The sequence below is a fragment of the Malania oleifera genome, chromosome 3 (assembly GCF_029873635.1).
Source record: "Malania oleifera isolate guangnan ecotype guangnan chromosome 3, ASM2987363v1, whole genome shotgun sequence".
NCBI classification, from domain to species: Eukaryota; Viridiplantae; Streptophyta; class Magnoliopsida; order Santalales; family Ximeniaceae; genus Malania; species Malania oleifera.
In genome coordinates this window covers 111,126,034-111,138,385 of record NC_080419.1, presented here as the reverse complement: position 1 = coordinate 111,138,385, position 12,352 = coordinate 111,126,034, and the positions used below count along the sequence as shown (strand labels likewise).

Below are 12,352 nucleotides of genomic sequence, written 5' to 3'. Positions count from 1 at the left end.
TACTATAAAACTCTATCAATGCTTTAATTACTTTGTAAATTGTAAATATGAGTTCTAGTTAACTGTAAAACGTGTAAATATTGGGTAATTGCATGTTGTTCAAGTGGTTGAGAATTTGAAACCAATCTGAATTTTCCCTCTTGAGTATTTCTCACCTTTCTCCTTCTTCCTCCTTCCTCCTCATCCTCTCCCCTCCTCTTCTTCTTCTTCATCTCTTGTTCCCTTTCTCATTCTTTTTTTTTATCACCTCTTCCCTCTCTCAGCTATCCTGCATTACCTTGTCATGATTTTGGATATTCTTTTAAGATGCAAGCCATATCTAGAATCAGCACTAGGCTGGAAATCACTTCTGGTTAGAAGACAACCTCAACCACTATGAAACACCAGTCTTCAAGCTAAAAATTTTGTAATAAATTTATATTCTCATTGGATTTATCAGAATGAAAGTATGTTATATCCGACTAGCCTCCCCATTTAGGGATCCAAAAGACAAGAGTAGCACTGTTGCTGTAAATATTTTGCAATAATTTTATGGGCATTTTCATTGGATTTATTGGAATGAATATCGAACTTTCCATTTTTGGGATCTAAAAGATAAGAATATCACTAATGTTGTCCTAAAAACTGCGTAGTTATATAACTCTACCATAGTCGTTGTGAACTAATTTTTTTCTTCGACATACAACGTCATCCTATTGGCCCTATATATTGACATAAAATTCATTTAAAGCTGCAGTCATTTTGTCCTCTTGCAAATGATCTATCACAACAATCCAAAATCTCTATAAAACTAGACTTCCAAATCATCAGAAAGCCTTTTCTCCCCTGTTATTCCATCTATTTGGGGGTTGGATTTTTGTTTTGCAGGTCAGCGGAAACCTTTCACAAGTAAACTGTAAAAAATCTACAAGTTTTCCAAGAATTTGGCTCTCCTATTCATTCATTAACCCATTAGTCTCAGCCATTTGTGTGTGTAAACTGTATATTTATATTTGAATGGAATTTAATGATATTGTAGAGCCTTCATGTTCCACCCACCCCTTTTAACCGAAGAAGTAAAGATTTTCATTTCAGAATTTTTTCTTTCAACCCAACCAAATTACTAGCTTTTCTTATCATAACTTCTAACCAAATTTGCTGCCAATAATACAGCAAATGAATACTCGCCCATTTTAACTGAAGAAGTAAAGATTTTCATTCTTCTTCTTCTTCTTCAACTTTCACTGCTTGACACCTTCAACTTTCTGAAAGGATACTAGTTCCATCTCCTACTCATGAAAGCTTTGGATTCTGGACATTTTCAAAATTGTATACATTTAACTTCTTCAGTAAAATCCTCCAACTTAAACACTAAACAACATTTTCTGGGACTGGTTACAATGCTTACTCCTTCAACCTATCAAGACAAGTGATCCTCCAACATTGCTGAGTAAGAAAACTAGCCAGCCTATGGTTGGACCTTCTAAATTATAACTTAATATTATATCAGTTAAGAAGACTAATCAATAATTTTGTTAATGAATATTTCTAAGAAATATGTATATATGAGATTCATGTCAACAAATCTTTCTAATTTTTTAGCTTCAAGACAATAAAATCAGTCTTTGTTTCATAAAGCACAATAAAATTATTTCCTAAAAATACCGAAGTCAATCTTTGTTTCATAAAACATTTATCTCACAAAAACATTAATTTTCTTCTCAATTTATCTTCAATGCACAGGTATGTACTGAGAGTCAAATAAACCCAACCTTGCCAACAAAATAACTTTTACGTAGCTCCGAGCCATGGATCAGGAAAACCCCTTGTGGATGCAGATTACATCCCACCTTTCTTCAATGCACAGCAAGGAATTTTTCACTTCTATGTATATATTAGATTTAAATGTTGATTGTAGGCTAAATATGTATCTTGGCATCTTACCAGGGAAAAGGTATCCACTGTATGCCTGCATATCATAATCATGCAGGCTCTTACAATGCACTCATATATGCATAAACTTGTCAATTATTTCACTAGGAAAAAGGTTGTGAGTGACTTCTCAACCTCCAAAACAGGATTGAACCAACCTTATCAATTTTATTGAGTTTTAATATATTTGGGATTTGAGTATGAATTATCCATAAAAAGAATAAGCACGAGAAAAATTCCTCAAACATTTCCCATGGAAAAGGCACAAGGAAGAATTTTCTACAGGACAAGAAAATCATGTGAGTGTAGGAAATGAGGGAGGATTTTCCACAAGATACATTCCATAAATAATGTAAGACTTATATGAAGCCACTTCAAGTGGAACTACTGATTATTTTTCCCCCAGAATAGTGGAATGTAGGAGGATCATCCAGTACAATCTCGATGTCATTTTAGTAAAAGAGAATTGGAAGCACTCAGTTGTTAGGAATATATGAACAAATTCCCGAAACCTGTGAGAAACAAATAGAGAAAGAATAACGCCAAAGAAAAATTCAATCACACGCACAAGACAATATTTACGTGGTTCGGCAATTTTGCCTACGTCCACGGAGTTGCAGGGATTTCAATATTATCAGGAAGAAAGCACAGAGAGTACGGCGATACAATTCTCTCGCTCTCGCTCTCTCTCGCGGATACAACCACACAAACCCTAATCACCCGAAAGCATCCTTTTTATATGTTGCGCCTAGGGTTCCGTTCCGAATGGGCTCCAGAAATTTTCCCCGGGGGCGTTGCCCCCGGACCCCCACAAGTACAGGGCCCAAGCCTTCGCTCCATGGACTAAGCCTTAGGATAGAAATCTCTAATTAAACAGAGGTCGGGTCGTCATCCAAATTAAGACACAACTAGGCTCCACAAAAGCCCAACATCAGTAGGATTCACATATCAAACCCTGAACTTCAACTTAATTCGAAATGATAAACAAGCTAGTTTATTGAAAGTTATGAATGACAACGTTCTATTTCTTTTTTAAATAACTGGCTTCATCACAATTCCTTTGATAAAAACTCATCTATGCTTAAGAAATCCTCAGAAAGCATTCAAATCTTCCCTTTTCCATGAACAATTGACCACAAGTCACACTTAGTCTTTACTTTATTTCTACAATATTAATTTGAGCTATACAGAGCTATATATGAACATAAAAAAAGAAATTGCATAATAAACATAGACTGATTACGCCACGTTGACCATTCTTTTCATTGCAAGAGCCCTAACCTTTTCAAACAAATTAAACACAAACTTCTTAAGCTCTAAATAGACAGGAAAAGATCTATTATAGGAGTAAGAAGAATTTTCATATACACTCATGACCTTACTGCCGAGCCTGCCACCAAGATTATATACTTCTGTATACATACATACATAAATACATGCTTACATTCACACACACACATGCATAAACACACAGATATGTCTTTAAATGTCTCTAACTGATGTCCTGTTGCTTCCACAATGAAGATAGCTTCAAAGGTCTTTGCTTCCGCAAGGAAGATAGCTTTTCTCAATAAACATTTTTCTTTCTTCTCCTTTACTTATGAACACCCATGTTTAAGAAAACTGTGCTATACAACTAAGTAATAAATTAACTTCCACGATAATGTAAAAAGAACTACCTACTTTCTTCATATTTCACACAAATCATCACTTGTAAAGTTGTAATTCAGATCTCAGATCATCTTTATACTACCTTTTTGTGGGCTGAATCCTCAACATGTGTTAGTTTCTAAGATTCTGACACCAAAATAGGTTACAATAGCGCACACAGGTTTCTTTTGTGTGTACATAAATGTGCTACAAAAAGGCAGGACTTCCCCTGCCTCAAATTATGCATTGTGTCACGGTCTTACATTCACATAACCCGTGACACATGTTGTCGAGCAACTTTGGATGATTATGGTGTTCTCATTTGATGGGTTATGGAATGAATTCTGGTTAGCTTGGACTTGAATAGAGAGATACCATAGGACATATTTTGAATGTCACTAAAGTTGTGGTCGATCCCGTCAATTGCCTTGGTGGCTTTCTCGAGCTAAGATATATGATCATTAGACCATGTTTGGTTACTCATACATAAACGAGAATGCTTCGAAGAGATTACTTTTTGGGGAACACCGGGTGAGCAGCCTACTATTGGATACTAAGTGAGTAGCCAGAGAAAAGCTTAGGGGCTGGCTCTTGACATCCTCAAGGGGTGTCCTAAGCTTCCTTGTAGGATCGGGAGCCCTATGGACAACTTTTTTGAGATTGAAGTTGTGTGTCACTCTTGATCTGGAGGTTGCAACATTTGCCCTTGGCTATACTCTTGGGCAGTTTCATCTTAGACCTAAATTGGACTATCGAGGGATGTTGATCCTTTGGATGTCTTACTCAAGTAGAGTATGGTGTCACTTCCCTTAGCTTCGGCTAGTGGGTGGTAAGTGATAGATACTCTAACATTTGGATTACGTTGTGGGGATGAGAGTTGTCCTCAGTGTTGGTAGAATGCGAGTTTAACTCCCTTACCATTCAAACATGGTTCCTTAGTGACGACCTCAGTTGGGACAAGGGCTTTCAAGTCGTGAGACTTGGCCATTGAGTTGGGCATTAGAGTGTTTCATGGATGAGGATCATTACGACTGAACAGGACTTGGCATAGTCTTGTCGCCACATGGGTGTGGCTCCAATTTCTGTCACACTTTAGGCAGATCAAGGCAAGGTAGTTCCTTGTGGCCTTGGAATTCTGCACATCCGTGGCACATAGCATATGCTAAAGCATGCCAAAAAAAAAACATCAAATCCCATTTTATGTTGTACTCAATACAAAAAATGAGCCAGAAAAACATGTCTTTGGATATAAAAATCTAACCATTTTCTCAAGAGTCAAGCATTGTCAAATGCTCTATTGCAGTGGAATAGCAATTACCTGCAAATAATGACTGATACTATACAAAAAATTCGCAGGAATATTTAAATTTAACTAATAGGATATAGAATTAGAATCATTGAACCCTTGTAAGATACAAATTTTCTAATTTCTGTGCCTCCTATACAATGTTATGGGCAAGTTGAAGGAAACAATTACCAGAAAGAATAGTGAGTAATTTTGAACTAAGGTGCATGCATGCACACAAATACCCCCAGCCCCCAACACAAGCTGTATATCAAGAAAAAGATGAAAAGAACAGCAACAAACCTGAATCAGAAGAAATTTTGTACCTCCACTGCCAGGGCGCCGTAGTTGTAACTGCCAAATGCTATTGCGGGACAGCTCAAGCTTGTATTCCGCATGGTGATGAGAGAAAAAAAAGTTCAATTTTATGGGATCAGACTCAAAGTCTGCAACCACATTCACTGCTTTCCAGAGAACATAAAACTTCTCATGTGAAATCTGGCAGCCAAAACGAATAGTTGTTTGTTTCACGCTAAGAATTCTGGTCCTTGGTTTTTGTACAATATCATGTTCTGGTCTGCAGTCCTTCAGAAAGAAACCCTTATAACAGAGGGACTGTTTGACCAAGGTGATTACAGTTTGAGCATTTCTAGAAGTCGTAAATTGTACCACAGTAACTGCTCTTGGTCCTCCACTGAAGGGTTGCTTAATCACAAGGGCATAAACGGTGTTCTCACCAGTATATCTTTCCAGAAAATCTTTAACAACTTCAGCAGACTCATTAGAAGGAAATCCAAAAACTCTTATTGTTTTTTCCATTTCATACAACAAAATGAAATTGCAGTCTCAGAGAGTGCTGTGCCAGGGATTGAAACAAACCCTTCACTTCACACAGAACTGCATTTTGAGTTGGGGAAAAAATAGTAGGAATGACAAGCACTCAAATCACAGAGGACTGCAAAGAGGAAAAGTAAACGAAACATAATTAATGAAAAGAAAAAGGCACAAATTTTGGGGAATAATCAATAAACAAGGTGTAAAAGTCCCTCCATAAGGACAAGAAAATAAAACTAATTTACAGTCAACCAAACCCAAACCTAAGTACAAACATATATACACAAACAAAAATACAAATGCACATGCACATATACAAAGTTACAAACTGCAAATAAAGCTGGTCATCAGAAGCTTCAGCTTCAGTTTTCATATCCTCTAGTCGTGTGCACAGTGCACGAAATAAAATAGAAATAAAACAGGGGAAGGGTCACAATTTCCAGAAACAGTGTACGTAAGTATTGCAACATCTTGATGAATTTAATATACTGAATCAACCATTAAAATTATTGCTAGATTAAATGAAGAAAGAAACTTGATGAAAGACGCAGCGCAGAAAATGATTTTGGAAGAGGTCCTATCCCAAGCACATTAAATGTGAAGGATTCTGAAGCATGTATGATAGGTTTGCAGACACTGTAAGTTTACCTTACACTCAAGAGCTACTGGTAGTGTATCAAACTTTTAATCTGTTGATTGCAGGTTAGCTGGTAATACAGAATGTAATGAAATAAAGGTACAAATACATGCTTTAACGACTATTAATTTGAATCTGCAAAAAAAAAAAAAAAAAAAAAAAAAAGAAACATGAAAAATGAATTTTATTGTTATTGGAATTTTGATAAACAAGATCAAAGATACATTTTTTAGTTATGATATAATAGAAGGAAAGTAACATATGTCCTTAAGGGAGTTGGATATTGCCCAAAGGTAAGAGAGCACTGCATCACAGTAACAGACATTGAGATAATTCTGAATTTCCTACAGAAAAAATCTTTAATTTTACCCTTTTACATAAACACATTAAACATCCAAAATATTAAACAAATTTAAGGCACTAAATCTTAAGTCCCACAAATTTCATTCCACTGTAGTATCTATCCAGTTGAAAAGAAAACGAAGAACACAAACATCAGACATCACTATTTTTTCTAAGGTTGAAAAGTTTTGAAGTTTAACAGAAAGGATGCATCCTCTCAAGCTACTATACATTTTTAATCCAATGGTTAGCTTTTTGATATGGAATTTGTGATCAGAAAGGGCTAAAGAAATATGCATAAAATAATTAAAACTATAATTATCTTCCATGGAAACAGGAAATGAAGTCCAGAAAACGTCAGAACAAAGGAAAGGAGTAGAAAACTAGAAATGAATTTTTTTTTAAAAAAAGTCTGACCTGAAGGTGGGATCATCTGCTCTGTGAGAATGGCTCAAGCAGAGAGAAGAACTATTTGGAAGAATTGAATAGACACCCAGATTGCTGTATAATCTTAAGAACCAATATCAAATTACTTAATCAGTGAATTGGAACTATTAAATGGACACCCACATTCCCCATGCGGAGCAATTACTTAAGCCCCAAGAAATATGTTCTTTGAAGTCCACTTGCAACGCCAGTCTCCCTCTCTCTCTCTCTCTCTCTCTCTCTCATGGAAAGTCTAATGGGATCTTCGCGGGGTAAAGAAGAGACGCTTCTGTCTTCTGTGCGTGGAGTCCAACGTTAACTCAGGAGGCATTAAAATGCCACACATTATCGTCTATGCAAAATATATATTTTTATTTAAACTTTTTTTCCGTGCATAGAGTCCAAACTGTGCTTGGAACAAGTTAAAAAAGCTGCATAAATGATTAGAAATAAGAAAGAAAAAAGCAAACAAGGGAAATAATTTAAGGGAAGCAAAGAGAAGGAGACGGTTGTGGGCAATGAGAGCAATGTAGGGAATGCTTGCTAGAAAAGTAAGGTGCAAGAAAATCTTTCTTGATATGTGTCAAAATTATTAAAATAAACAATATGCCTTCTATTTATAGTGTTGTAAGGCAATTTTAAAATTTTGGATGAAATATTTACGAGGTAATTATAGGTTACAAGAAAATAAAAATTATTATTTATGTAAGTTTTGGATCGAGTGAGTTGGCATCGGAGGATTCCAAAATGAACAAACAAACAAAAGGCTAATAACTAAATTTGATATTCCAAAGGACCCTTGATGCTTAATTGAACAAAGGAGATGGAAATCTTGATGTGGATGATTCAAGCTTTTGATCTTGCCTTCTCTTGAAAGGTTCCTCCCCTTTGATTATAGTTAGACTAGTGTTGAAATTTGAGAGGTAGTATGAGGTTGAGAAGAAAGTAAAAGAAAAAGAACTATACAAGAAAAAGTGAATATCACTTGGTATAATTAATTTACAACTTTGAGATGTATATATAGTTATACAAGAGAGTGAGATTATCCTAACATTCTGATGTGGGACTAAAAACTATACACTATGTTCAAGACTCCCCCTTAAGCTGAAACGAAGACGTTGACAAGTCGAAGCTTGGAGAGAGTAGTTTGTAATAAACTTGGGCCAACAGACTTGGTGAAAACATCAGTAACCTGACCTTTGGAAGAGATAAAGTGGGGAGAGATAATCCCAAAACAGACTTTTTTCCCTGATGAAGTGAATATCCACCTCAATATGCTTGGTCCTCTCATGTAGAAATGAATCAAAAAAGAGAGATATAGCAGACTTGTTGTCACAAAACAACAAAAAAAAGTCTGTCACAGGAAAGCCAATCTCAAATATGAGAGAGTGTAGCCACATGATCTCACAGGTACCTTGTGCCATAGCACGGTACTCAACTTCAGCAGAAGAATGTGAAACCACCGCCAGCTTCTTACTCTTCCAAGAAAGAAGGTGATCACCCTTGAAAGCACAAATACCTGAGATAGACCTTCTGTCAGTCTTGGACCCAATATAGTCACCATTAGTAAACACGGAAAGACCTGGTTGTATTCTAGATGAATATAATAAACCCAATTCAGGTGAGGTCTTCACATACTGTAAGATGTGATAGACGGCATCAAGATGTGAAGTCCGAGGAGAATGCATGAACTGACTTACTATACTCACTACATAGGTCAAATCAGGTCGAGTGTTGGTCAAATAGATAAGGCGACCAACAAGTCTTCGATACATCGAAGGGTCTATCAATAGATCACCAAACTCTACAAAAAAGGAAATATTAGGATCTAGGGGCGTAGAAGCAGGCTGACATCCCAACATACTAGTGTCCATAAGGAGATTTAGGGCATATTTCCACTAAGAGAGGGAAATGCCCTTGCAGGAGCGTGCTATCTCAATGGCTAAGAAATACTTGAGGGGTCCTAGATCTTTGATGTTAAAGGTGTCCCCCAAGTCCTTTCTAATATGAGCAATTCCAAACAAGTCATTACTTGTAACAATAATATCATCCACATAGACAAAGATAAAGGCGCGAGGATCATAGAAGAGACGCCTAATAAAGCAAGTGTGGTCTGACTGGTACTGAATAAATCCCATAGAGAGAACCACATCACTGAATCATCTAAACCATGCACGAGGTGATTGCTTAAGCCCATATAAGGACTTGCCCAATTTACACACCTTTCCTAAATACTCCCCCCTGAGCAAAAAAACCAATAGGGGGATCCATGTAAATAGTATTAGTAAGATCACCATTCAAGAAGGTGTTGTTGACATTAAGCTGATAAAGAGGCCAAGTGAAAGAAGTCGCCAAAGAGAGCAGGAGGAGAACAGTAGTAAGCTTTGCCACAAGAGCAAATGTCGCATGAAAATCCTGACCTGGAATCTACGTAAAACCCTTGGTCACCAAGTGGGCTTTATACTTGTCAATAGTATTATCTGCAAGGTGCTTAACGGTGAACACCCATTACAGCCCACTATGTGTGCACTTGAAGGAAGGGGAACAAGATCTCAATTATGCTGTTGCTGTAGAGCTTCCATCTCAGTACGCATGGCTACAACTCATTTGGGGTCCTAGAGGCCTCATGAACTGAGCGAGGTATGATAATAGCATCAACCTATCCCAAAAAGGCTCAATAACTCGAGGAAATATCCTAATATGAAAGATACTAGGAGATAGGGTAGTCAGTAGGACAGGCTAAAGAAAGTCTATTAGGAGCGCAACAGATTCGAGAAGGATACCGTGAGGAGGGAGCAAGGGGATTAGGGACTATAGAATACATACCTGAGGTGGGTGAAGATGCTGGCAGAGGCTCCAAAGGGCGCGGTCGGCGAGTGTAAACCTGTGGAATAAGAGAGGTATGGTCCTACCCAGTGGGGGCAGGGTTGGAGGCTCATAAGATGAAGACAACACTAGAGAAGAGGGCACTCGTTTAGATGGGAGAAAGATAGGCTTAGGTTGAGGAAGTGGAAATGGCATTGGCAGAGATATGGAAGGAGAGGAGTAAGTGTAGAAGAGGGTAGACTCATGGAACGTGACATCAAGAGAGTGATAAGTGTGTTGACCAACCAGAAAATAAAAGCGATATCCCTTAGACATAAAGAAATACCCTAGAAAAATGCACTAGATGACCTTATCATCAAGTCCGAGAAGGACTTCGGTCATGAACAAAGCAGAATGCATCCAAGTACTCTAAGGAGAAGGGAGAAAAGGGACCTGTCAGGATGTAGAAGATGAAGTGGAGCAGAATTATGTAATGCACGACTCAGGGTACAATTAAGAAGATAGGCTACAGTGAGAACGGCATGAGGCCAATAAGACTTGGGGACTTGCATTCCTTGAAGAATATAATGAACAATAGACATGATGTGGTGATTTTTGCGTTCATCCATGCCATTTTGTTTAGGAGTGTAGGAACATGTGTAGCTGTTGGAGAATACCCTGTTGACACTACTCAGCATGAAACTCATAGCTGAGGTACTCACGGCCATTGTCAAACCTCAAGATATGAACCACAGTATTGTATTATGTCTTAATCATTTGCAGGAAAGCCTAAAAATGAGTGAAAACTTTGAATTTATTTTTCACGAGGTAGACCCAAATAGAACGGGAGTAATCATCAATAAAGGCGACATAATATCGATGCTAAGTGAGTGAGGAGATAGGGGACGGACCCCAGACATCACTATAAACAATATCGAAAGCTATAAGAGAACGATGCATATGAGACGGATAAGATAAATGAACATGCTTAGATAATTCGCAAGTAGCACACTAAAAATTAAAATTCTTGCAAATATTTAAAATTTGCATGTCCCAAACGGGCATGCCACAAATCCAAGTTTTTTAAAGAGAAAACAATGGAAACATCAGAAGGCAAAATAGATGCTTGAAAGCCAAAAGAGGATGCAGGGCAGGAAGGTCGATTGCCAAAGTAGTAGAGCCCGCACCTTTCAAAGCCCTTGCCAAAAATCTTCCTCGAACACAGGTCCTGCAAGTAACAAGAGTTAGGTAAGAAAACCACAACATAGTTATATTGTTTGACAATACGACTAATAGATATGTTAATTTAGGTTTACTCCCTAGAAGGGGTGAATTGGGTATTTCAAAATTATTTAAGTTTATTTTACTGCTTAATCCCTATTTCAATATTTAACAAATTAATAACAGGTTTTGAAATTAATTCAAATTATTATCTCAATAAACTCAACTATACCCAATTGATATTCAAGTGCGTGTAATATTAATCAACATACAAACATGCAAAATTGATAATGAAATGCAAGTGGAAATTAAAAAAGAAAAAAAGAAAAGGGAATATAGAAGGCAAAGACAATTTTACGAGGTTCAGTCTACCCCACCCTACGTCCTCGCCTTGAGTAACCCACTCAAGGATTCCACTAAAAAATCCGCTCCTTTAACTAGGACAGAGCTTCCCAGACAACCTGTTGCTTACAAGAGGTGTAGCTAGCTACCTCCTTAATCCCGGTTCATAGCCCAAACTGTGAATACAATATAAAATTACAATTAATGCAAAAACTCAAATGCTTTTACACAAAACTAGTGAATACAATAGAAATCTAATACATACTCATATGATAAAAAAGATGAAGTTCAATGAGTGTGTAAGATGTTATCAATGATATTTGTATATCAACAAATGTATGATCTTTATATATATGTATGATAAAATTTCTTCAAGGATATGAATACAAATCAGTATTTTTCAAAACTATTTCTCAAGGCTATGTATCTTAAAATCCTTAGGATTTGCTTGTCAAGATTTTTGCAACTATATTGTAAGAAGAAATCTTTGAGTAAAATATAAGCTTGAATATGCACAAAGATTCATATTTTAACAAAAACCTTTCTCAAATAAGCCTTTCAAATAATAAAACAAGGATTTTTCTTCTCAATAAAAATCTTAGATGTAATAGTATGAGAGATGAAAAGGCTTTGAATAAATCACTTATTGATCAAACCTCAATCACCACGGATTGCCTGCAAATGTGTAGATGAAATCCCTTTTGAAAAACTGAGATGATTTGCCCAAGAAGTATGAATGCAGTAAAGTATTGGTAGAATCTTTTTAGTGGAGGCACACTTAGCACAAGATAACAAGATTAGTCTCTCTAAAATGTTTCTTCCTTGTGTCTCTAGGGTTTTGGACATGTTTAAATAATGTTCTCACTATATAATTCAATCTTGACCATTGGATCATTTAA

At 36.7% G+C, this 12,352-nt stretch overlaps 2 protein-coding genes across 2 annotated transcripts in view; both read right to left on the bottom strand.

Moving 5' to 3' along the window:
* Positions 1–7,676, bottom strand: part of LOC131152151 (probable RNA-dependent RNA polymerase 1) — a 39,829-nt gene extending 32,153 nt beyond the window's left edge. Inside the window, exons 1-2 of the mRNA XM_058103834.1 lie at positions 7,077–7,676; positions 5,150–5,801 (exon numbers count right to left, since the gene is read on the bottom strand). Of these exons, the coding sequence (XP_057959817.1) occupies positions 5,150–5,665 (516 nt within the window). The 5' untranslated portion in view covers positions 5,666–5,801; positions 7,077–7,676. The remainder of the gene's footprint in view (positions 1–5,149; positions 5,802–7,076) is intronic.
* Positions 7,677–8,184: 508 nt separating this feature from the next.
* On the bottom strand, positions 8,185–8,773 carry LOC131151487 (uncharacterized mitochondrial protein AtMg00810-like). Its single transcript, XM_058102727.1, has 2 exons — positions 8,500–8,773; positions 8,185–8,282 (listed from the first exon to the last, which is right to left on the bottom strand). The coding sequence occupies exons 1-2, from the start codon at positions 8,771–8,773 to the stop codon at positions 8,185–8,187; spliced, it is 372 nt and encodes a 123-aa protein (XP_057958710.1).
* Positions 8,774–12,352: the final 3,579 nt, after the last annotated feature.

Coding starts and splice junctions, on each gene's coding strand:
- LOC131151487 (XM_058102727.1), bottom strand. CDS start 8,773: ATGCATTCTCCTCGGACTTCACATCTTGATGCCGTCTATCACATCTTA. Junction 8,283..8,499: donor GTACCGTGCTATGGCACAAG/GTACCTGTGAGA, acceptor TCTCTTCCAAAG/GTCAGGTTACTGATGTTTTC.